Source organism: Zeus faber, assembly GCF_960531495.2.
Source record: "Zeus faber genome assembly, chromosome: 3".
In the NCBI taxonomy this organism is placed as follows: Eukaryota; Metazoa; Chordata; class Actinopteri; order Zeiformes; family Zeidae; genus Zeus; species Zeus faber.
This window is the reverse complement of record NC_137190.1, coordinates 13,200,304-13,227,688: the sequence shown is the minus strand read 5'-3', so window position 1 is coordinate 13,227,688 and position 27,385 is coordinate 13,200,304. Positions and strand designations below refer to the sequence as shown.

At 43.0% G+C, this 27,385-nt stretch overlaps 1 protein-coding gene across 1 annotated transcript in view; it reads right to left on the bottom strand.

The window, feature by feature from the left end:
* nfatc3a (nuclear factor of activated T cells 3a) overlaps nt 1–21,995 on the bottom strand; it is a gene marked incomplete at its 3' end in the record, with an annotated part of 77,381 nt that extends 55,386 nt beyond the window's left edge. The window contains exons 1-2 of the mRNA XM_079997625.1: nt 21,871–21,995; nt 46–1,225 (exon numbers count right to left, since the gene is read on the bottom strand). Of these exons, the coding sequence (XP_079853751.1) occupies nt 46–1,225; nt 21,871–21,958 (1,268 nt within the window). The 5' untranslated portion in view covers nt 21,959–21,995. The remainder of the gene's footprint in view (nt 1–45; nt 1,226–21,870) is intronic.
* Nucleotides 21,996–27,385: the final 5,390 nt, after the last annotated feature.

Genomic DNA, 27,385 nt, shown 5'->3' with positions numbered 1-27,385 from the left:
ATAGTGTTAGATATAGAGACGTTATTGTGAATTTGGTATATTTACCTGAATATAGGTGTGTGTCCAGGTTTGGGTTTGCTCCACGGGAAGTGGGAGGGCACGGAGAGGAACTGCTCGCCCGGCCCTTCCTTCTTCATGCCGTGTAGGCCTTCCTCTGATGGAGAGTCCAGGTGAGGAGACATATTCCCCTGTTCGTCCAGAGCCAAGTCTCCCTTCCCGGGCTGCATGGCCGTTCTGTCCTGGGACGTCTTCCTGGTCTTGGAGGGGATGTCGGCCTCCGAGGGGCAGAACTGGAAGGGCGACATCCCCATAGAGGGACTGCCGATCCAGGTGTCCTCCGTCACGCTGCCCCTGGGCGACGGCCCGGGCGTAGGCGTGGGCGAGTGATGGGGAGACACTGAGCCCTGGTAGCAGATGTCGGCGCTAGAGTGGCGCCTCTTCCCGCACGGCGAAGTGGGGCGCGAGGAGGGCCGCGAGGGGGGCCGGGGGCTGAGCCAGTTCTCGTCGGTGACGCTGGTGCGCGGCGAGTGGCAGGGCGACTGCCGCGGCGACAGGGTGAGGGAGTGCGAGTGGACGAAGGCAGTGTTGTGCTGCTGCCAAGGGGGCTGCTCTTCCAGGGGGCCCCCGCCCGTTTGAGGAGAGGTGCACCCTGGGGAGGTGAGCGGCGAGCTCAGCGTGAAGCGAGCCGCCGCCTCGTTCAGCTCCGAGTCCACGTCGTCGTACACGTGGGAGAAGGACTCGCAGGAGGAGGCGTCGGAGAACCAGCTCCTGGAGGAGAGGCTGCTGCAGGGACTCGGGCTGAGCGAGGCGTCTCGGTACGAGTGGTCCAGGGGCAGGTACAGGTGGTCTCTGGAGAGGGGCCGGTCCCCCTGGTAGTCCCCGTCGGGGCCATTGGCCCGGAGATCCTCCTCGCTGGCGTCCATCTCCTGCTGGCAGCTGGGCGAGATGGACGTGATCTGGATGCTGGGACATTCAAAGGCCTTGGGCTGCCCCGCTAGGGTCGGGGGCAGGAGCGGAGAGGAGCCGTACTTGGATTCGTGCATGCTGTAGCTCTGGGTCTCGCAGGCCTGCTTGTGCGCTTGCAGGCGCGGGGAAGTGCTGATGAGCTGGGAGTGGGACTGCATGCCATGACGAGGCAAACCCAAAGACGGGTGGCTGGTGACTGTCGCCGGCGGCTGGCCTACATTCAGGATGTAGAAGGATGTGTTGTCGTCGGGCTCCAGATCTGGGAGAACAAAAGAGCAGAGCGCAGAAGAATAAGTCAACCTCGGTGACACGCTCACAAAGCTCCCAGTCCAATATGTTCGGTGAATTTCACAAATGCTCCTAATGATTAAAAAATAAGGTTAAGGTAAGAAAAAATACTTCAGTTTCGCTTTAATACTTGTTCAGTGAGATCATAATAACTACTGTTAGGTTCGCCTTTTGTTCACAGTGAGAGAGAAAAAGTCCCAGTTCACAGCTAGAGTATGAGTGTTTACTGTCCTGCTTTATGGGTGCATTTATTAGCTATGGGTGCTATTGAGCTCTGTTCAAGGATAAGTTAGCTTTGAACAAAGATTCACTGGCCTGTGATACCGCGGCTCATACACCCCACCAGGAAGAATAACCCTCTAAGGTCCAGAGTCGGAGTGGGCGATATGGCAAAAATATCATTTCACGACTTGTTTTCAGGCAGGATCACGATCCACCATGTCATCACGGTGTTGTATGTGTGTGTGCGTGTGTGTGTGAGTGTGTGTGAGTGTGTCTGCCATAACGTTTGCAGGGTAGCGGGTGGTCATACGGGCACAGTTCCAAGAGGGATAACCGATGAACAGCGCTACTCAGGAAACAAATTCACACAACGGTGCGTGCTCTCGCCTGTCATCACATCTAGCGCCGGCAGGCTATTTATACCAAAGGTCAACCAGCACAGGCGGCGTGCACACACATATAAACACACACACACACACACATGCACACACACACAAACACACAAATTAATAGACAAGAGACTGTTGTCCTAGCTGGCACTACTCTATTAGAGGTTATTGATAACATACTGGTTTACCATTTTGAACGAACGCACACATAACGCACACATAACGCGCGCACACACACACACACACACACACACACACACACACACACACACACACACACACACACACACACACACACACACACACACACACACACACACACACACACACACACACACACACACACACACACACACACGGGGGCCAGATGCCATTGAGTGCTGAATTCAGCGGTACGGCAATCTGTGTTTCCGTTATGATTCATCCTGCCTGACCACAGCAGAGGCCATTATAATATGGAAAATACTGTTTTACATTTTTGTAAATTATACTGTGTAATGTTTTGTTTTTAAGCATCTTGAACAAAAGACATCAGACTTCTCTGCATCGCTAACATCACTTTCTGATCATCACCGGAACTGAGATATTACACTATTCATATATTCTAATCTTTGTATGGTATTAAATTCTTTATAGTACTCCAGGTGTCCAAATGTGATAATACACAATGCACTCTAACACGATCATGACATCATGACGCCGTTTTGCTGTTTTTACCAGCTAACATGTGGGACCCTGTGGAAATGAAGTTAAGCCTTTGCGTAAACACACTTTGTGTCGTGTGCCACATTTTACATATCTATGTATCCCAGCTCAAACCACGACACAGGCTGGATAGTACTGTTGCAAAATCAATTGCGCAACAACTTTTCTGCATTCCTTAATGCGCCAATCTCGAAGATTTCCGTTTCATTGTTTTTTTGCGCCGCCTATGGCGAAAAGCGGCTGTGGTGTGGGGATGCTGTGGTTTGAGCAGCCACACCTGTCCTGGATCTAGGTAATTGGGGCCCAGGATCAGAGTGGCTGCTTACCTGTTGCTCGTTGGTCGGTCTAATGAGCAACAGGTAAAACCCTCATCCCCACACGCACTCAGGAGAGAGGAGCCCTTGTCATGACACGTGTCCGTCTGCTCCAGGGGCTTGTTCTATCCCGTTCTCCACAATAAACTTGTGTGTTTTCTTTGTCTGAGTCTCTGTGCCGGAGGGCCCTGAATACACCACTTGGGTGGCGTGTGGCAGGCGAAACTGCCACGGCGGTAATTGCAGGTGTGCTTTTGGACTAAAGGGTGTCACCTGTGTGACGTCAGTCAGTTGGTTTTTCCTCACTCACGGTGACTTTGCTTTTTTGACTGTTTACCTTCATCTCAATGTCAAATTTGTTTCTTTTTCTTTGGATTTGCACCCGATTTTCTATCGTCAGTAGTCATCAATTTTTTCTGTTTGTTTAACGTTTACTTGGAACGCGAGACCGGGGAAAAAAACGTAATTGCCTCTTAACAAATGCCATAAAAGCATGGAAAATAAATGACTGATAACAAAAAATGATCAGAATAGTCTTTATTACAGAAACTACTAAATACTCGGGATACAGACTTATCGGCCATAGATCCATGTCGACCTATATTCGCTTTGTCGACTGCCATCCGGCCTATCGGCAAATAAGATGACATTCACTGATGGCAGTGGCCAATGTTTATCCAGTGTTTCCCACACATAGACTTTACCAGGTATATTAGCGACCAGCGAAGTATATTTGGCAACCCATTTGGACATTTTTTTTATTCGTCCGAAAGAATGACGCCATTCGTGATCGATTTTATAAGATGTGGACAAGGCACTCTTTTGCACTTCGAGCAGGAAGTGAAGCTGCGTTCAGGGGAACTCAGAAAATATCGACAACGGCTATCGGTCAAATTGTTATTCTAAACATCGGTATCGGGCCAGAATTTCACAATCGGTGTATCCCTAATGAATACACATTTATAAATTGTGAAAATCTCCTTGCGTCCTCCTCCTCTGGTGAGCGGGACAACCCCACCACTGCCGTCCCTTCCTTCTCCTTCGGACCCATGGAGAAGAACCGGCATCGCCTTCCTCCTGTTAATAGCCGCATTATATTAATACAATTCTACTCATTCCAGTGATAAAATGCATTGTATTTAAAGATTATTACTCATTCCAGTGATAAAACACGCTCTATAAAAAATAAGCTGCTTCACACTCCAGTGAAGCAGCTCACTATTCCTACTCCTAATAGGAGTCAGTTGCGTTAGCTCCGCCCACCCTCTCTAGTGGACCAACCACTGCTGGGTGATGGAAAACGCGTCACTAACTGTGCGTCGCTTGTGATTTTTCCCGGCAATGTCGCCACCGACATCCAGTTCTAAATACTCAGAATACTGCAAATGCAAGGGCATTCATCAGTGAGCCATGGGCTCAAACACCTTTGTTGTCACCTCATTCGGCGATAGATAGTGACTTAACAGAAATGTATTTAAATGAAAATCTTCGAGATTGGAACTTTAACTGTACCCAACAACTTTATAAAAATAAAAAGCAATTGCACGCTTCAATTTTTCCTAAGTTTAAGTACCAGGAAAAAAAGGAAGCATGGTGATACATTGTAAAGGTTTATTCACTTCCAATTTCAAATAACTGTCCCACAAAATGACTGATTTGTTAACTGTGGGGCTTGGGGGGGGGGGGGGGGGTCTATAAGGGGATCGCGGAAAAGGGGGGAAGGAGGGGGCGGGGATGGGGTTAAATCAGGAGTGTGTATTTGTGTTTGTGCCCTTCCTCCCACCCACCAAGAGTAGCAGCAGCACCAGCACCAGCAGCAGACTCTTTATTTATAACTGCTCGTCACAACATGGGCCCTGCCTGCCTGTCACAAGACCCAGAGGCAGGTCCTCTGACGACACAATCCCACTGACTGACAGACTGACAGACAGACAGGCAGACAGACAGACAGACAGACAGACAGACAGACAGACAGACAGACAAAGAGGGGGAAAAAGGACAAAGAGACAAAGTAAAGAGAAGTTTTGACCAGGGCTGGGAATTAAGCAAGATCCCACGATTCAATTTGATTTAGATACAAAAGGGTCACGATTCGATTCAAATATACATTATTGATGAAATATAGATTATCACTCTATTGATGACGTGGCTGAGGATAGGATGCTATAGTATATCAATATATTGACATTTTCTTTCTAGAATTACTGCCAACTCTTCAGTAGGCCATCTGACATGCATTCCACAAATATTTCAGCATAATACAGAAATACATTACATTTCGCCATTTAGCAGACGCTTTTATCCAAAGCGACTTACAATTATTCAAACACCGACGGACGCAGCCATCAGGAGCAATGAGGGTTAAGTGTCTTGCTCAAGGACACTACAGCCTGCTAGCAGGAGGAGCCTGGGATCGAACCAGCAACCTTTAGATTACTAGATGACCAGCTCTACCTCCTGAGCTACCGTCCCCCCCCGTAATTTAAATTTAACTTGTGACTATGGCAGTGTTTAATTTAAGCAGATTTTTTTTTTTTTGTATAACTTCCAAACAAAATATCGATATTACAATTTTCAAGTCGATTCAGAAATTGCAACGATAGAATTGAACTGTATCAAAGTATCACTATTTTGTAACTCAGCCCTAGTGTTGAGGATGGGAAGGTAAAGCAAGCGAGCTCGCTCCATGAATGACTTATAGTGGAAGACAGCACACACCCACCCACACCCACACCCACACCCTTACAAATATTGGCAGGCAGCCAGCCCCAAACCCTGAGTAGTATACACCGGGACACACACCATAACAGAGGAGGGATAAACAAGCTTGATATATACCACACAGATCCCTACTGAGTAGTACAGTGGCTCACTGTACAACTTCATGAGACGTGATACTTTACTTGTAGAGCTACCACTTAATGGACTTGTTTTAGAAAATAACAATAATCGCAGAATGCAAAATGCAGACGTACCGAGAAGACCGCGGGGTTGCACCTGGCTTCTTGTGGCTGCCGTTGTTCCCATTTCACAGTTACGACAAACAAATAATGCTCATCCACCTCGAGATTCAAGACGTTTATCTATCACATACTTATACATACGAGCATAAATATGCAGTATGCAGTTAAATGTGACATAATGTATATATATATATATATATATATATATATATATATATATATATATAGGGTATTTATATACATAATACATTTATATACATAATACTTAATGCATTGATTACACAGCAACTACCATATCATTAGACAAAAAAAAAAAAACATTTAAAAAGGGTTTTACCACCGGAGGTTCAACATTTCTCGCTCTTGATGAAACTGGTCTTGGCAAAAAATGTACTTCCTTCACCTCGAAACTCTCGCTCGAGTGGATACTACGATAAATTTAATGCTCCATTATTGACACTAGATAGCAGCTTAGTGTTGGTGGGAATCTTCTTCGCTTATCACTGTTTGCCATGACGTTTCTAACTTGTGACAATCAATTACCAACCACATCCACATTTTCCTTTGGTAGAAGAGTTGAAGGGCAACGCAGAGTGAGGCTGGAGGTGGCCTTTAAATGGTAATATGAAGAGACACTGGCTGGTGTTGATGTGACAACACTGTCAGGAGAAAACAAACACAACTGTCAAACAAAATGCCTCGTCTACAGCGAGCGCCCCGCTTAACCCTCTGCGAACATTTTCAACGGTGAAGCCAAGGAAAGTAATGTTTTGGTTCGGGCTCTCATCTAGGGTTGATTTAGATATGTCTTATTTAAAATACAATTGATGTGACACTCATGGCTCCATGAGGTGTTGACACCAACACCATTTTGGTTTTGTTGTACATGCATGAAGTGACTGTAGGTTTGGGTTATCCACGCAGTAACAGAATTACCCAAATAGTTGAGCGACAAAAAATGTAATGGTGGCTGGTGGAACTTTGCTGTACTACCGCTCACTTGACCGAAGCACAACAAAACTTTTGCCAGCTCTGACCGGGAATTTCATGGGAATACTCAAAGTTATCAGTGAGTTTGATACCTTTTGGAGGGCCCGTATAAAAAACTACAACTTCAGCAAGGGAAGCCCTTCAATAGCTAATTTATTTATTTACCAAATGTGGGTGGACAGTCTCCGCCCCATTCAACCCCTGGTCGTACAATCGTGATACCTTAGGTATCTGCTAGATATGGAACTCATTATTGAAAAACAGTTTTCTTCTCATTTGAAGTGCATGCCTCCTTTATGCAAATCCATTTTTCAGAGGATTGCACAAATCAAGAGGTGAGATATGATGATTGATTGCACATTTTCCTGCATTTACTAGCATTTGTGCAATTTGGGAAAATTATGAAATTTATGATTATTTTCTTTTCTGCTACTAAAGAGCAGGTGCAAAATGAGAGCATCCACATTGAAAGAAGTTTGTGGCGGGAATGATTTTCTTGGAATGGCTTCATAATGCAAAAAAAATACACCATTCACATTCTTAGCTCTGTTTCATGCACAGAAAACCATTTTGTGATTGCTTCATTAGCTGCTGCCTGAGTGAATCAGACATTCATTTAATGCAGATTGTGAGCACCAAACAATCTGGACCTGATAGTTCAAGGAAAACCAGTCTGGTATTTAGTGTAAGTATTTCCAGCCTGGTCTTTAGCGAATCAGGTTCCTGAGATAACTGATGATTAGGAACCGCTGTTTTGGGCTGTATCCCCATGGCTCAGTTGGATGAGCTACATACCACTCATTCGTGGGTTCAAATGTTTGGCCATGTTTTGCCTCACGTTTTTCTCAAGCACTCCAGCCATGTCTATCTGATTTTATTTTGCCATCTCTGCGCAACTTTCCAACGTGGTTTGGTTTTGAAATGTATGGAACCAATTGAGCCAAATTGAGAAGGCGGACATTTTTAATGGGATGGGATGGTGGTGATATGTGGGATTTATCGTACATGGGCTGAACCACGTTAGCTGGCTCACAGCCTTTATTCCCAAGGCCAAAATAAGATTAGCCTGGTCACCTTAAACCTTTCTAGCAGGGGTTTTAGACTGGTTAAGTAGGGGGCAATAGGGTGGGAAAGCCCCCTGTCAGAGCCAGACTCCAGCCACCTGCTAGGAATAGGAGAAGAAAAGAGGGGAGAAGGAGAAGAGGATAGCAGAGATCAGAGGAGCGGACATCGGAGCAGAGGAGAGGAGAGAAAAAAGAGCTGAGGAGAGAGGAGAAGAGAGAAGAAAGGAGAAGAGAGGGGCGAGAAGGACGGTGACGAGAGGGGACGAGAGGAGAGAGGCTGTGGTCTGTGGAGAGCTGTGGTACTGCAGTAGTGAACTGAACAAAGTGGCGACGGTGCACCTTTTACAATCCTCAACCCCTGGGCCTGTTATTTCCTCCGATTTAAGTGTCTCCTATCAACAGATCTGTGGTTGGTCTGTTTTTAAATTAATATTTACTACATTAAGTTTGACACAAAGTTATATTTGCAGAAAATAAATTATGTTTTGTACTGTTATGCAACTGATGCCATCTCTATTCAGCTGTAATGAACTAGAAGCTCCAAGTTGCTCATAGTACAATGTGGCCAACTTATCAATGGTGTCAGTAAGTGGGGCCTTACTTCCGTCTTGAAGGTCCAGTGCGTCACACACTCCCTCAAGCGTCTATACATCAGACAGCCAATCCGGTTAAATAAAGATCTTTAAGAGGCTTTGCTGTACCTAAACTAATAATAGCTGGGAAATCGCTCCACCTCAAAGGGAAACATTTCAACGGGGGTTCGCTGTTGTTCGTGACACGCCCCAAGGACCAATGTGTCTCCGTTTAGCACGGGGGAAAACGCCTGAACGTGAGCCACAGGCATGGGCCACCACGGCGTCTCTACGGCACGGAGGGCCACGAGCCAGCTTCTGTCTTGCTGCCTCGAGATTCTCACTCCAATTTTAGAATGGATCTACTGCTGCATCACCTGGCATTGTACATGTAACAAGTGTTTTGGGGTCCGGCACTGACAGTCGAGTTGGACTGAGGGGGGTCATGGTCGGCGGAGAGTTTGACCAAGACCATCGTCGCTGTGTGATTGTTTACTGCAAAGGAATGTGCAGTATGTGGATGTGTTTGTTTATGCGTGTGTTTGTAGGATCATGTGAAAGGGCTGAACGATTTGGGAAAATGATCTAATTGCGATTTTTGTAGACCATTGCGATTTAGTATGCGACAAGTTCCTTATCTTCTGTATTATTCACTAAACACAAGCAATAAATGATTCTATAGTATGACCAGCACAAAAATGGATACAGTCAACATATAAACTGCTCTTTGCTGTAGGTGAGACCCACGTGTTATGATGAAATGAAATGATGCACAAATTGATATGTATAACATATTTTCTTTTAACTATTGAATTGTAAAATGAAAAACCTTCCATCACAGTAGAATATTGACTCATAGATATAACTTCAAGCCTTGTAGTTGTTCAAATCTGAAAATTAACATCAGAAAAATATTCAGCGTTTCAGCAGAAAGTTGTGCGTACCCATCCACACAGGGATAGCTTTATGCTCATTAAATTAAAAAAAAAAAGGAAAAAAATAAAAAATAAAATACAAACAGACGCATTATTCTGGAAGAGGCTCCGTCTGCACTCTACAGGTGTTGCAGGCTCTGCCGGCAGCACGCACAGCGCACCATGGCCCGGGCCAGAGCACCGGGTCTCACCGGGGGGGCAGCGGGGAGGGTTAAAACAATGGCTATAGGCGGGGTGGGGGCACGGAGAAAGTGTCCCCATTACGCACGGTGTCATTTCATACGCACTTGTTTCGTTCCATTAGGCGACGTAAAATAAAATCACACTGTTCTGACGCACCCCATCGCTGCCGCGCACATGGACGGTACCGTCAGAGAGGGAGACAGGTGCAGAAAATGAGCCCCGATCGCTCCCTCTCCGCGCCTCCCTCTCCCCCCCGGGATGGCGCACTAGGCGGCCGCCTATCTCGCCTATAGGAAGAGCAGGCCCTGGACTGCCCTGTTGGTTAGATTGTGCAACGTTTCAAAAAAATAACACTATTTTTCTTTTAAATTGCAGCCTTTGCGGTTTGAAAATTGCATTCTGTAAAATTGTGATGTCTGTTTGAATTGGATTAATCACTCGCCCTTCATAAGTATGTTTACACATGTGAATAGGCCGGTATCTCTCCACGTGTCTTTGAATACACATAACTACATGTGACTATATCTGTTTGCATTTATATAAAGTATGCCTGCTAATGTCGGAGTGTGTTTATGTGTGTGTGTGTGTGTGTGTGTGTGTCCGTCTGTCTGTCATCGTGTGTGTGCCATTGTGTTTGTATGTATATGCACAGGGCTAAAGAGCAGCTTGTGTTGTCGAGGCTGGTAATCGGAGCCTGGGCTCCCTTTGTGTGGGGAGGCAGGTTGATTAGAAAGGGTTCTGCTTACACCCCCTGTACAGAAGACTTATGTTCATTCCAGGCTCCTCTTTCAGCTTTCTTGAGGAGCCGCTGACTAACAGCAATATGCTGCCAAAGTATGGCCCCATTCCAGAGATTGCATGACATTTTTAATAAAAATGCCTACATTCCATACAATCTATTTATATAATTCAATCTTGCACATTATCACAAACAGAAATACTTGTATTGTATACTGTATACCTCTAGGCTACAAACAACATCAAAGGCTACATAAATTGTGATAAATTACTCCATGACAGAGAAAAAGCTTATTACACACTTAGGAGGTGACCCACCGTGCTAATCTGGATATTATATTTCTATATCAGACAAAGGCGAAGTCTTTGTTTGTCTGACACTAAGGCAGAAGCAGATGTGATACGGTTAACAATTTCAATACACCTTTTCATAAATAGGATGGGGAAAAGTTGATGCATTTTATTATTAATATGCAGCCAATTATTTAGATAGGAAAATGCTAATAAAACAACTGCTCTAAAGTGTGAACATTCTTTTGATAGAAAAATAAGACATTTCACTAGTTATACACTAGACTGCCAAAGCAGGTTGAAATTCCAAATCCCCGTTCTAAAATACATCTGCTGATGCACATACTGTACTTGGACCCATCATCAGTGATATAACCTGGAGTCATCGGGTGTTTCGGGTCTATCCAACACCCTTGTCCGGGCGAACCGACTGAGGTTGATCAAGTCTCAGTCCAAGTGGCGTGCTTCAGACCCCCGTAGCATCCTTTCCTTCGCCAGAGCCATCTAGAGGCTTTCTCAGTTGCTCATGACTCTCCTCCTGCTTGGACCGGGGATGGCCGGAGTTCCGTAGGCTTTGCTCAGGGATTGAAAAGCCCCCCGCGACCCACCTCGATCAACATGCGCCTGGTGTTCCGCCCTTGCCCGCGACAGTCCCCTACCAGCTCCTGGTATTTTGCTCACTTCCTATCCTGCGCCTCCCCCATCCTCTCCTCCCGAGGGACCATGTGTTCCAGCAGGAAGAGCTGCTTATACTGTTTGTGTGTGTGTGTCTGTGTGTGTGTGTGTGTGTGTATACCAACTTGAACTTGGACTCGCCCTCCTCCTCCCAACCCAAGCCCGACACGGCTCCCATCCTCACAAAGGGAGAGTGATTAAATAAGGAATCCGCGATTTAATCGCACGGTGGCACAGTGCATTACACTGTTGCCTCACAGCAAGAAGGTCCTGGGTTCGATTCCCGCCTGGGGCACTGTTGGCACCGCGCTCCGGCGGGTTATCTCCCAAATAGGAGCCTTTCTGTGTGGAGTTTGCATGTTCTCCCCATGCTCACATGGGGTTTGCTCCATGTAACGTCAGTAAGGACCCCCACCAAAAACATGCACACATCATCGTCCGACCAGCGATGGACATATGGAACCAGGTCCCGGGCTCGTCGTCGAATGCTGCCCACTGCTCCTGGCTGCCCCCCCGGAGGAAGGGATGCCAGGATGGCTTAAATGCAGAGAACCCATTTCACCGACCACCATCCAAAGCATATGCGTGTGTGTGTGTGTGTGTGTGAGTGTGTGTGTGTGTGTGTGTGTGTGTGTGTGTTGTAGTAGCATGTCGTGTGACAGATAAAGATTCTTCTTCTTCTCTGACACGGTCAGAGAGTCCCTTGGTCTGCTCCAAATGTCCAATATAATCATTTGGGAACTTTTCAGACTGTTCTCAGACGACAATGATGATTATATTATTTTGTTTAAATGTGTATAATACATATTTATATCAAAAAAAAAAATTTATTTTATTTAGCTCTTTTTTTACATGTATTCTTTTTTTGTTTTTCAGTATAAGTTCAAGAAATTACACTGTTAAAAAGACAAGTGGTTTTTAAGTTTTTAAGTTCAATAAATGAATGATGTTTCCAAAGTCAATGAGGAATGGTGTTAAATAATTGCGATGTCAATATTCACCAAAATAATCGTGATTATGATTTTTGCCATAATCTACGTATTACTGCATGTAAATACTCCATATATTTTTAGTAGTGAAATAAACATGACCATGTCATCACAATTTTTCTCACTCCAAGTTAAGTCTTCAGTTTAAACATTTAGCATGTTCCAAAATCTTCCAATAGGAAGCTTTATTTATAATACCTAAAGTGAGTACACAATGTAATGCAAGCCAATAAGTAGAATATTCATAAGAATATTAATACTTGATGTAAACAACAGGGACTTATTACGATATAAGCAGTGAATCAAAGCTAAATGTATTTCCTTCCACGTTTTTCTCTATCGTTTCCAAGGAACTCTGTGGCTGGTAACCTGCCCCCGTTTCTACACACAGTCCCTGTGACGCACAAAGAAAATTATTCTATGGGCTGCACTACACCTGTGGCCCTAAAACCTGCCTCCTGGGTTAATGCCAAACCTGACGGTGTGCTCTGAGATCTGAGTGTGTTTGCGTGCGCGCGTGTGTGTGTGTGTGTGTGTGTGTGTGCAAGTACAAGTGTGTACAAAAAAAAAACATTAAGGTAAGAGTGAAGGGAGAAAAAATGCCGATTGGCAGTTCTACAATATGTGACCATTGCCGGTTGAATCAGACATCAGCACTGAGGCTGCATTGTTGTGTCAGCATTGCATCACAAACACTTCCTTTAACGTCACAGCGGACCTGCCAGCCAGCAGTGACCTAAACATTGCATCCTAAGCCAATGGTAACATATGCCAGCCTGCTAAAATTAGGCTCTTAATTAACAATCTCTTGCTGAGAAAACGCTATGGGATGAACAAGTTGCCAGTTTATCTCATCGCCATTTGAATTAAACAATGCCAATGCCTCCACACCCCCTTTCAAGTACAATCGATTATTTGTTTTGAGGATATAGGCTCGCTGTTGTGTAACTCATAGACTGGTGAATTGTAGCACACACAGTAAATTGGGAAAACAACAGATAGTAGAACCTTACGAACTGTGATAGCAAGAGCAACCATCCTTTTCTTACAGCCGCTTTAATCAAATAACAAAATCATCAAAGAATAAAATACATGTTTATGACGCTTTTGATGTGCCACGGCGTGGATTTGCATAGATAAACTGCGTCCTGCACTGACCTTTGACTGTACAGTGTCACACCAGCTGTGTCAGAGGCAGACGGCTTGTGTATTCATCGGTTTCCAGTGGCATAGGGAGAGCAGAGAGAGAGCTACAGTGCATTAGAGGATTGCTTTGCGAGGCGAACACAGGCAGCCTGACGGCCTGTAATAACCCAGAGCAGATAACATCAGAGACTACTGCTGGCAGGGGTGACATTTAAACAATCTGTCAGGGCTGACTGTGCATGTGCCTGAAACAGAGCCACAAAGAGGTACAGCGAGGAGGGACCTCTGTGTGTGTGTATGCGTGTGTTTGTGTGTGTTGTGTGTGTGTGTGTGTGTGTGTGTGTGTGTGTGTGTGTGTGTGTGTGTGTGTGTGTGTGTGTGTGTGTGTGTGTGTGTGTTCTTGTGCAAACACCTCTCCGGTTTTGTAATGATGTGTGTGACAGGAATCAATTCATATATTCCTTTTATCCAAATTCAGGGGCAGAAGGAACACCCAATGGTGTTGTGACATGCCACTGATTTATCAGATGGAGCATGTATGTCTACTTTATTCAAATTTGGAAATGAAAATGCGATTTGACAGTTATATTGGATTATTTCACTTTCAACATTATTGATTTTTTTTTAATTATTGAAAACTATTCCAGTTATAATCCGAAAATGAATTACAAAAAATGTGCTGTATGTTAATAACATTCTCGTTAATGTCTTCAGTAAATACAAAAATAGAGCTCAAGAACAAGCAGTGTCGTACATTTGTATTTTCAAAAGTACATCCATAGCCTATAGCAAAACCTAAGCAAATACGTTAGAAACACTACATTTTGAGACAGGCAAAAACACATTTGAAAACGGACAGTCTGTGCCTCACTCCACTTCCCTATGGTGACATTAGCCCATATCCGCTAAAAAACTTGTTGCAGGCTATTTAGTGCAGAAGCAGCACCACCAGCAGTCCTCCAAGTAGCTTGTGCAACCTGGGTGGAGACGATGGGGAGGCGGTGTTGGTTGGGATTTAGTGCAGCGTTATTACTGTATGTAGATTGGCATTGCTCTGCTGAGGTCCTTCCTTACAATCCCATTTCTATCAGCAATCTAATAAAAAGGCAGGAAATTATCCAAGGGAAGGAACTACAGTACAACTAGAAAGCAATGAAAGAATATGACAAATGGGGCTATTGTACCTTTTCACCTGACCCAGTTTCCCTCCATTCAAAATAAAAAAATATTTACTTTACAATTATACAAATTTCAATAATATTTCAGGTTTTGTCTATTTCCATAATGAGAAGTCTATCTGTTGCATTGCCAACAAACAGAATGGTAATATGGCAATGGCATATTTGTACTCATCCTACTGTCACAGATGTATTATTTACTTGTATTTCATGAATGACTTTTGTGTGTTTTGTGTTGTCCTTCTGCTTGGCCAATCCCAACTCACCAGTGGAAATGGTTTACTCAAGTTTTGGTAGGGCGGATCGAGTATGTACATATAAGTGGGTCATTCTGACTCAGAGGGGAGCAGCTTGCTGTGAGCCTGAGTGGATCTTTAGGTTTTGAAGCTGTTTTTTGTGCGTCTCAAAAAAATAAAAATTATAAAGAGGAAACAGCAAAAATAATGCTAGATTGAAATAAGACCAATGAGATCTCCAAGTGGCGATTTCACTGACAAACCATTGACAATCGGAATAGAATGGCTTTGCCCAACAAGATTTTCACAATGCAACACAAATAACTCAAAAACTCTTTCTCTTTAACCTTTTGGAGCTATTATACAGTAAGGCTGAGGCTACTACTTATACTCTGATAGGAAATGTGCAGCCCTGTCCAAAACACGCATCCTCGGCAACCCCTGTCGCCATTCCGGCAAATTTTTTCCCATCAAGGCCGGTGGGGTTTGCTCATTGTTGTTATGTTTTGATTTATTATCATTATCATCAAGTCTTCATTCCAATCATATGGAACATAATGAAAGTGGGTCACGTATGCACAGAGTATAGGTGGTAATAGCAAGTATTAGTCTGACTAAAACCTGGCTTTGAAGGGTAGCCAGAAATAAATCAGGATCAAAAAAACCATCCTAAGCTCAGTGAAGCATGGTCCGTTTCTGAGTAAAAGAGAACAGCGGGAGAAAGGAAAAAAAAAAAAAAAAAACTAACTAAATGCAAGAGTTCAACAGCTTTCTCCCTGCTGTAATGCTGCCCCTGGCATGTTGATACAGCACAGCCAGCGGTAGCTTCGGTTACACTAAATTTAAACTAGACAGATGCCACACATTGCTGCTCGTGCCTCGCCCCGGGAAACAAACGTCTCTCTCATCGCACTGGGTGCAGGCCCCTTTCAGTTCACCGGGGTGAGGGGGGCACCCACATGGTGAGATACTCCCAAATGAGGACCTCACGCAAGGGTTGCCGTGGCTGACCCTGTGCCTTTTCTCTTTCTATTAGATCTGAATAGACCTGTTCTGTCATCTGCAGCTTCAGAGCTCGTTGACCTTAACTCCATAAAAAAATAAAATAAATAAAAATTTCAAATCCAAAATGTCAAACACTGTGGATGAAGCTGAAACGCGCACTCTTTATTTAAGAATGCAAGCTTTGAATCTCGCAAATTATGTCAGTTGGAAGAAATCAAACCTTGGTCCAGGGGGGGGCCAAGCTAAGTCACTGTTCCCTTTCATTTCGGCAATGGCGACGTTGGTAATGTTTCTGACAGAGCCAAATGACAGCTGTTTGTTTTCTTAATAACTCCCACTGTTCAGCACGGTCTAGACGCAAATATACACCAAACACCAAACACACCTGGCCAACGTGTGGCGCAGCCAACGGACTTACCTGGCGATGTGGCGCACAGCATTCTTCCACTCCTCTGCCCGTCAAAACAGCAAAGCTGCTCGCACAGTAAAAAGTGAACGGTTTAAGACGTGCTTGGACAACGGAGGCACTCCTGCTCGAAGCACGACAAGACTCTGGAACCTGCCGTCTGCCCTCTGCCGCCTCTCTCCGGGTGCTCAAAATAGTCCACCATGAGAGCGATGTAATTTCAGTCTTTCCCACGACAAGCACTGTGAGGAGTGAGGGCCGTCGTCCGGAGACGCGGGGCGGTCACAAACAAGTGGAGTGGGGACAAAAAAATGAACCTTCTTTCGGCCCCCTGTGCCGATTTCACGAACTTCCGTTGACTTGACGGTAACGGGATCAAACGCTGAGAATATAATTCCCAAAGATGACAGAAAAAGTCGCCGCAGCAGACAAAACAAACCCGACTTGCGACTAGACCACACTGAGTGATGGCAACTGCTGGCATCTGGAGATTTTATTAGCCTGGATCAGTCACTCTGAGGCTAATGTCGGTCTCTTAACACATCCTGAGAAAGCGCAGACCGAGATGAGAAACGAGCCTCGGCGGAACCGCTATTTGGTTTCGCGACGCTCCGCGCTGAAGCGAGAATAAGCAACAAACCAAAGAAACTCACACGTGAACGTCGGATGACTGTGGACCAGAAGAAAATAAATCAGAAAGCAAGTTAAAATAAACCCGGGGAACCGGTCGAAGAGCTGAGGAAAAAATGCTGTTCCTGTTATCCCTCACAGCGGGGAGGAAGCTCCCAGCTCCCGTCTTCTTTCATTCCACCCGACCATCTGAAGCCCACATGGCTCGTCCGGGCTAAGAGTCAGACACCTCGTCTATGGATCCCAACATCGGCCACCCATGGAGGGGCACATCCACCCACCACCTTCATATCACCGCCACTATCCAATGGGCTCACTGCTTGCACGCCATGTAACCCTGAACTACCTTGCCTAAATGTACCGCTCTTATCGCCACTCCACTCTTGGCCACTTTCCCGTAACTGACCTGAAGTGGCGGATTGATCCAAAATGTCTGTAGTGCAAGTGTGACTGCATTATTTTCTAATTTTGAAATAATTTCCCCATGAAAATAGGCGGGCTGGGAAGACAAACAACAAACAAAAACCTAACTGATAATTGCACAGACAATCTGGCCGCCAAGAATTGGAATTGGCCCCCTAACTTTTTTTTTTTTTTACATAAAGCTCGTTTCTGCTTTGGAAATTTTTAATGGAGCGCGTCCCTTAACTATCAGAAGGATCTTTCATCAGAAAAATCTTTATTTGAGGCTGAATTAGGGCAATACAGAGGAAATGCTGTCGGGCTAATGATAGACATAGATTACGTGCAGGGCATAAATAGAATGAATGAAATACTAAATTCCACGTGAGCACGATAGTAGACACAAGTTTCAGCGATTTAAGAGGAAACAAGCGCAGGAAAGTCATTGAGATCATCAAGCAGGCGAATCCAGTCCCTGGTGTTTGTCTTCAGTCCCCTTTGAATTAGGTCAGACATCTCAAAAAAGAATCAACACTATATTCCAATATCTCGGAGCATTATTTTTTGCATTGTATTTGTGTTGGCTTAACAAATTTGGATAGACATTACCGTCGATAGATTGCTTCCTTTGACTGCCAAGGTCCACTCAACTGCCCAGTAATGCGAGTGAATTTTAGGCCTGAAAAACTATCGACTCAATGGCTGAATAAAAAAAAAAGAAAAAACATCAGACTAAACAAAGACCAGCAAAAGGACTCCTAAATAATAAAACGTGATTGATATCGTACATTAACAGGTCGAAAATCCTTCATTGAGGCCGTCAGTGAATGAAACAGTGGAATGTTTCACTTTAATCCTCGAGTGACCGAGGACGGTCAGATCTGACCCAAAGCATATAAATGCTTCATTATCTGAAAGTCATTTTATTTAATCAAATCGAAATATATTGACTTGTATTGACAGTTCATCATGTCATGAATAAACATCGGCCCTTGTTTCTATTTTTTGTGTTAGTTTTAAGTAACGGCATATCTTTTGGGGATATACAACCCCAGTCAAAACAATGACCTCCGCCTCCTCCAAGCACACGGATGGAAAGAGAGAGAAAGAGAGAGAGAGAGAGAGAAAGAAAGAAAGAGAGAGGGAGACAGAGAGAGAGAGAGAGAGAGAGAGGAGGGAAGAAACAAAGACAAAAATGCAAGAGAGTCCAGGCGGAACAACATACCATAAGAAAATCAAATCTTGAAAAAACAGAGAAAGCAAATGCATTCAAAGTGAGAGTGGGCGAGCGAGGGGAGACCCTATACACTATATTTATTAGCTGACATCCACTTTTATCTTTTGCATTTTAACCACATTAACTCAGGAACAAGGAACATATGCTCAAAGCGTATTCGAGACACTTAGATCAACCTTTCACATTAACCTGTTGACAATCTCACTAGCAGTTTCATAAAGTACCGCACGCTAAAATAAGCGTATTGTTTATTGTAAAACTGTACTTATTTGACATCTTTGCCTCGGGTAGAAAGAGCGGAGTTGTGCTAGCTTAACTAGCATACAGTATAAATACAAAACTGATTATGCCCAAAGAAATTGAGAAGTTCTTTCACAACAATGAAGAGAAGAGAAGTAAAATACCACAGTGCCTTCTGAAATGAGTCTTATTGCACTCAGGTCATGCCACATAGAACAATAAGCTTTGGGGGCCTGCCAGACATGCACCGCAGCCTTTTTTTCTAAGTCATTGCAAGTCCTGACTTGAGCTTAGGCTTGCCGAGAATGAGATCAGCTTAACTTCAGAGTGCAGACTTCTGTGATTCTGGCTGTAGGATCATTTATTACACTCCAGTTATTAATGTAGACAGGCGCTCCCTTTTGGACCAATTCATACACTCGAGGCCAGATGAAAACTACTTGCACAGTGGCACATTTATTCCTATGCAAACAAATTAATTCCATTATCTTTGTCACCTAAAATCTGAATTATATCACAGAAACTCTGGTACTTCCAGTGTATTCTTTCCGACCCATAAAAGCAGGGAGACAGAGAAATTTTCTCAAAAATAATATAATGCAAGTTGAATCTACTGGTCAGTTAAGTAGGGCGTTTAAGCCCTATACCCAGGCTGTACCTGACTCAGAATTTTGTTATTCAAATCGAATTTGGCTGCTCAATACGAAAATTAGACGAGTTGTTTTCCGAGTTCCCGCGAAGGCAGCATCTCTTCCGAAACGAATGACAGTTTTCCGAGTTCTCCTGAACGCATCATCGCTTCCTGTTTTTAACACGCTTTAAACCGAGAGCCGTGTCTTCGCCTTCCAACCTAATACCAGAGAACGAGCTCAGTAGTTAATCGATCGTGGACCGAGACAAAAATAGAAATAAAAAGTGCTAAAATGGGTCGCACGCCCCCTCCAAAATATGTAAAAAAACAACTCTTCGGATCCGGACGACAAAAAAAAAAAAAAACAACAAAAATAAAACACTGCTCTACTTGAAGAATCTCAGGTGACTGCCGGGTCTCCGACAGTTGAGTGGACTCGTGGACTTTCAGGGGCAGCCCCAGTCTATACAGTTCCAAGCATGGAGTTAGGAAAATACTTTGCACCTTAAATAGACTACTACAGACTACTGTCTGCAACACTATATCAAATAATAACTCCAATTCTGTTACTGTACGTCACTCAACACGAACGCCCCAAATTACACAGCTTGCAAATGTGATTGCTCACAACACAACTAGGTCTCCCATAATCGATTTAAATCTCTTTTTTTTTAGTCTGTTGTGTAATTAGCTCCCTCAACTTAACTCTGTTCCCCCCATAGTTAAATTGCTTTGTCCTTAACTTTGTGTTGGTACCTGCATGTGCACCGACACTTAAAGTGATTGATGATGTTGACTTCAGTGTTTTCCCATAAATATTACTATAATAATAATAATAATAATAATAATAATAATAATAATAATAATAACAATAATATAAATTATTATTATTGTTATTATTATTATTATTATTGTTATTATTGTTATTATTATTATTATTTGTTTCTAGGTTACGACATCACTTTGGGGAACATTAGCCCCAAACCATATTTTAGAGAAGTCCTTTTATGGCTGGTATGGCACTGGTTCCAAGTCCATAGCTAAAATGCATTTTACAGAAGTCGTCTATATACATCAATACGTTACCTTAAATACCATAATACCTTTAATATTTATATATTTCAGTGTGTCAAAACACACAATAACCCAAACTTACATTAGCCCACTTTTGTGTTTACACAAAATGTACAGAAATGTGTGCTCAGACGCTGCAGAAAGTGTCACAAAACTGCAGAAGAGTTTGACGTGTTTTAACTCTACATCCCACTGCACCTTAATGATAGCCCCAGTGTTTATAAGCCAGCATACCAGGATAATGATGGTTCTGGTCCCCGGCAGAACTGGCTGCTTTTGGTGTGAAACCAATGTTAGTTAATATCATACATTTAATAATGATGGCCGCCTTTCTCCAAACACCCGTTGGCTCGGTTCCTGTTTACTCAGAAGACAACCAGCAGTTGCTTGGGTGCAGTCTGCTGGATGACAGTAGCGCTACAACAGCAAAATGCAATCCAGTTCACTGTCAGCGCCGCACAGTATAAACCGTGTACGCCAGGCCTGTTCAACTGGTGGCCCGGGGACCCAAATGTGGCCCCGCACATCAATGGTTTGATTGGTCCTTGGAATAAGATCAATTAGCAATCAACAAAAGAATAATGAATAAATAACACTTCAAACCTGCCTAAACTACAATAAAAAAAAAAAGAGGGAGTTTTCCCTGTTGTCCCGCCCACTGTCATATCAACGAATCACAATTTGTTCATTCACTCTCTGTCAAGTGACTGTACATTTTTTATATTCAAACACAGGACGGGGGCGAAAAACACAAGTTACAATAAAGTTCCAAAAGTTTCCTTGTTGATAGTTAAGTTTAAAATGTACAGTAGTTTGAGAGAATGCAGCCTAGATACTGTATGCCGACTGTATATTTGTATTCATCTGCAATGTATCATCAATAAATCTGGATATTATTCGATAAATTTGTGGTATTTATCTGCATGACTGCACATTGCAGCCCTTGCACAACACGTTGCATATGGTACATTATTATTATTATTATAATTATTATCCCTGTTAAAACGGTACTCTGCTGCACACATACGTACATATTTTGACTGGTGATCTTTTTCTATTATAGATGTTGCCGATATATATATATTTTTTGCCTTTCTTGTATGTACACGTCTTTTCCGATTCGGATTGTTTCATTAAAAACAAACCTTCCTACTTGGTTGTGCACAACCTCCTGAGTTGGCCCTGGGCCATGGCAGTGCACAGCGCTTGCAGCCGTGCATGTGACCCAAGAGAACAGTGTTGAATGCAACCAACACCCGGCGCGGATGCGAAAGTCATTGAAAAACACAACAACAGCAAAGAGGTTAAGCAAGCGATAAACAAACAAACAAAAACAAAAAAAACAACAACAAAAAAAACACACAAAACGGAACGCGGCTGAACGGAGCGAGGCACACTGACCTGCGGGTCCCACCGACTGCTGCTGCTCCTCCCCGAAGATCAGCCTGAAGTCCAGCTCCTCATTCCCGCCGCACTTCGCAGTCGTCATCGGCTCTGACAGCTTGGCTTCACCCGCCACTCGAACGTCGACGGCCGGGGGCAACGGGCTCCTTCTCAGAGCCGCCACCGCATCTACCGACTGGAAGCCCCGGCGTCGGAACGTGCCCCGGGCATACACGCGGGGCGCGTGCGAACGTTTAAACGTGTTAAGATAGACGCGGAGGAAAAAAAAACAACAACAAAAAAACACAAAAAAAAACACAAAAAACACTCCCCTCCTCCCCGGCCCCCGGCCCCCGCCCCCCAAACACAATATTCGCTTCGCTTCGCGTCGCTTTTCCGTCGCCAGAAGTTTGGAGAAAGTGTCCGCTGGTCCGGCACTGACGGTTCTGCTGACCCCGGTGCGGAGGGTTCCGCGTCCCCGGTGCGGAGGGTTCCGCGTCCCCGGTGCGGAGGGTCCCGCCGGCCGGTGTGGAGGTTCCGCTTCCCCGGCACGGAGGCTCTGACGCCTCCCGGTGCGGAAGGTTCTGCCGCCTCCCGGGGCGGAAGGTTCTGCCGCCTCCCGGGGCGGAAGGCTCTGCTGGCCGGGCACGGGGGTCGGGAAGGTCGCGGAAGCTCCGGAACGGGCGCCTGCTCTCGCGACACGGCGCTCGCGTCCCAACTTTTTACTCGGAGCGCGTGACAGGGCAGTTCCAGCCGTGACGTCAACAAACTCGGCGGACGGCACGGGCACGCGGGGCCTACGTATACACGCGCGCGCGCGCGCAAACCCACCGACTTGCTGCAGCTTTATTTTTACTTTTCAAGGTTCAAGATTCAAGATTTTTTATTTGTCACATACATATACATACTTCCATACATATATGCAGTGAAATGTAATAATGTAATAATGTAATACTTTCTGAATTTTTGGGGAAATGGATATTGGGGAATATAAGTAATGCAGCAACTATACAATGTTATTATATACATTATTATAACATATTCGTTCTATTTTTTGCACGTCACTTGTTTGCCTTTTTATTTATAATAATAATAATAACAATAACAATAACAATAACAATAACAATAATAAATTATTTATTTATTATTATCATTATCATTATTATTATTATTATTATTATTATTATTATTATTATATTGCATTCTCTTAATGTAAAGCACTTACGTGGAATGTTGTTCATGAAAGATTATTATTATTATTATTATTATTATATTGCATTCTCTTAATGTAAAGCACTTACGTGGAATGTTGTTCATGAAAGATTATTATTATTAATATTATTATTATCATCGTCGTCGTCATCATCATCATCATCATCGCCATCATCATCATCATCATTTTTATTATATTATTGCACCGTAAGTTAAAGGTGTTGCGCCTAAAATCTTAATACAGAGTCCTGCGGCTCTTATTTGCTCTGAAGAAAATCCAAGTTTTATCAAACACATTGGCTGAAATGCTTGTTGCCTCTGATAGGTTTGGTGCCACTGGGACCTCGGCATAATGTGCGTTTGAGTTTGGCCCACAGAAAATGTGTATTGTCCTACCACCTTTGCCGTTATTTTTCGTCTGTCAGTGATGTTACACCAACCGAGCCAGTACGGCATTCAAACGGGGAACACTTTGGCCCATGCGGCGTGGAGACGGTGCACAAAACGTGAAACTACGAGTCGTTTCCACGTCGTTTCCAAGCCGCAGGGGGTCGGCGTGAAACAAAAAGAACAATGACATTTCGGTTCTTCCAGGAGCCGATGTCGCTGCCACTACTTTTTACGAGGGCCTGCCTTTCTTTCTCACCATAGGCACCAGCGGATGACAGCAGATTGTGCGTGACCTTCGCTCTTACCTTTAAACTGTAACCTCGCGTGGAGCCGCTCCAAGCCCAGACTGGAGAGTGTTGCTGGTGCACGATTTACCTTTTTGATCCCGCCGTAGTTTTCCCCCTGGAGGCTCATTTCTAATTAGCCAACTGGGAAGCAGACGAGGCTGGAAGGAAAATCCATTTCGTTTCTCAACGTTTCGGATTCTTGTAGTCATTTTTCGACGTTTGACACCCACACTGCAAGGGGAGCCGGCGCAAAGATCTTTCAAGCGATCGAAATCGAGTCTTTCAGCGGGGGGCTCCTTACCTGACCCCCATATTGTAGAAAGCGTGGTGTGAATGGTTATTTAAGATGGTTACATGAGTCTATAATGATTCATTGAGGTGGTAAATCTGTATGACATTTCCCACCCTTCTGAAAGCCCCCCTTATATATTTAACTATGATTGAACAGGATTTCTTATGTAGATTTGCATTCTGACTACTAGGGAGGTCCCAGGTGCATTTATTTGGGGTTTTACCCCACCAGTACATGACACTTTATGTTGCTGTCAGTCGGGGGAGTCCTGGTGTGTCATGTTGTAAGTAAATCCAAATCGCAGATTATTGTCACTTTTAAAGATGCTGAAGTATTGTTTTACTACCCACTAACATATTTAACCCAAGTAACACATTTTGTTCATTTATATTTTTAAGGCAATTTTTACAGTTTTCGTTACCGTTTAGGTTTATATTTATTGTTTATCAACAGTCATTTATTGTATGTTGCAATATTTTATTTTATTAAAAAAAAAATTCCATCCTCTTGTTAATTTGAGGTTTATCGTGTATTGCCATTTCTTTTTTAAATGTTATCCTATTAGCCTTATTATTATTATCATTACATATTATCATATTATCTATCTATCTATCTATCTATCCATCCATCTATCTCTCATAAGAGAGGAGTATACACTTTTTTGCATCCATATTTCACTGAAAGGTGTAATCCCTAATCCTAATCCTATAAGCAATGGATGTGACCTGTGTCTCTGTGAACGAGGGGTAACCCTGTTGTTATTCTCTCCTCTCCTCCTACACACGGGGTTGTGAGAAGGAGAGACCTTGGTTTATTTCCGTCTCCCTGACCGACTCGGAATGTCTGACCAGGGAAACCTGGAGGGCAAACCCGCTGGCGGAGGAGGGGAGATAGAGGGGAAATCTTCCACACGTTCCAGCCTCCTCGTCTCAGTCTGATCAGGCCTCCCAATTAGAGCTCTGTGGCCGCTCTTTATTGGGTAAGCAGCACACAGACCCATTCATGTTTTAAATTAGTCATCACCTGAGGAAGCATCCAGGTTTTATTTTTTTTCCTGGTGCAATATGTTTTTCTTTTATTATTTACCGAAAGCTCTTTTCAATACCGGTAAGCCAAGTTATAAACAGTGTTAGGTGTATCATTACTGGCTATTACCACACCAGTTAAACACATGGTTATTTTTAATGAACTATAAGCAAAATTAATGAAACTAGGAATCATCGTTTCATCAATGGAGAGCAATGGATGGAGCAGAACACTGTTTTTAATGATCAAAACGTCAATATAATCAAATTCTAAATATAGTTCGCATAATCTTTTGTGTTATTGAATAAACAATTGTGATAACAGATGTTATTCAAAAATGTTGTATATTATATAATAAAAAAACTAAAAAATAAATAAATAAATAAATAAAACGAAATAAAAAATAAAATAATAAAATAATAACAATTAAATAAATAAATACATAAATTAATACATTTAAAAAAATGCTGTATATTTAGTATTTAATCACAATTGAAGTATAATAACCCAAAATAATTATTACAAAAGTGTATTTTGTTCTACTACATCAGTTGATCCTAGAGACAAGTTACTTGTACAGAAGCCAACACGCTCTTATTTTGAGGAACGCCTTTACCACTGCAAGATGCATGTGGGCGTACAGACACACAGAGCTCACAAAAGCGTGTGAAACCATCAATATCACATTTCCTGTGATCTGTATTGCCAAGTAAGATTTTAGATTCAAGATTTTTACACTTTTGGATTTTAGGCTAAATTTAAAAAAGAAAATCCATAGCGGATGACTCCATATATAATTTTTAGGTCCATATGTGGAGTGGTGTGACCTTATAAAAAAGTCTTCAATCCTTCACTACTCACCATTGTAAAAAAATATAAATCAATTGTTTTATCAGCCTAAATCCATCTATACTGGCCAAAGTCTAAAATCAGAGTTCAATTTTAAATTGCCACCATAGTCATCTATAGGACGGTATTCAGAATGTCACCATATCAGCTAAAGTTGTTTCTAATTCAGTGGAAATGTTTTTGCATTACAGCATCCTAAAATACACAAACAAATTACTTCATTCTAATAGCTTTTAAAGAACTTATTTCATTTTACACGAGTATGCAATCTATTGAAAAACACACCAGTGCTACGAAACGTGCATGCTGGGTGATGGTGCTCTGGGCGGTCACATCAGTGGAGTGAACTTTCTCCTGTGCAGCGGTACTCTAATTTAGCCTCGCTGCGTCTCTTATCTGCTCAGATGACCTTTGAAGAGAGACGATAAAGAAACAAAATTGTGTGGGAGGTTGTAGATGTGCTTCGCGATATAGAGTTCTTGCAAAGCAGTTGTGAAATTAAAAAAAAAACTAAAAAACTGTTTATACCCCTATACCGGACTTTATAATGCAGGGAAACAGAGTATTGCATTATATTCTAAGTGCTTTTCATCGCACATTTTGATGTGAATGGACAATTCATTGAAGGGTTGAAGAAACGTTTTTGGGATAATCAAAAAAAAATTTGTTATTAAAAAATATCAAGCACACTCCCAAAATACATTTTCAGTATATTTATATATATATATATATATATATATATATATATATATATATATAAAATACACACACACACACACACACACACACACACACACACACACACACACACACACACTGTATAATATTTCCTCTGCCTATTAAACCATGAGCAGAAAATGTTTTTTTTACATTACAAGATAAACATTTATGGATATACATTTTTTTAAATTGTGTGGTAGAACAATTGTGGACCAGTTTCTATAGAATAGGTCCTTATCAGTATTGTAAAATATTCCATGTTGATTTATGCTGCCCTCTCTTGTCGAGTCTGTAAAGTCGGTCATTTTAAAGTATTGAGTCAGAAAGTAAAACCCTTAGTATGATTCACGATTCAAGATTCAAGAGGTTTATTTGTCACATACATATACCATACGTTCATACATATATGCAGTGAAATGTCATTGCAACCCACGTAAAAATAATATGCGGTGAGAAGTTCTGACATTATCTGGAGAGCATTGTTGATGAATTCATATCAGAACGTTGCTCACACAGCCAAAAGCCTTGTGTTCGCTCTCCATGTGTTCCAGATATTCTCCAGCTGAGAGGGAGGCCTGGAAATCAATGGATGAACTGATTCATTCAGCACATGTGAACTGTGCCTGGTGTCAGGTCGATGCCAGATGTGCAAGGACAATGAGCATGGATCTAAACAGCATGTGCAGATTATTCATTTTTTTACTCATTTACTAACACGGTAACCCTATGGGCAAGTAAAGGTGATATACTGTAATCA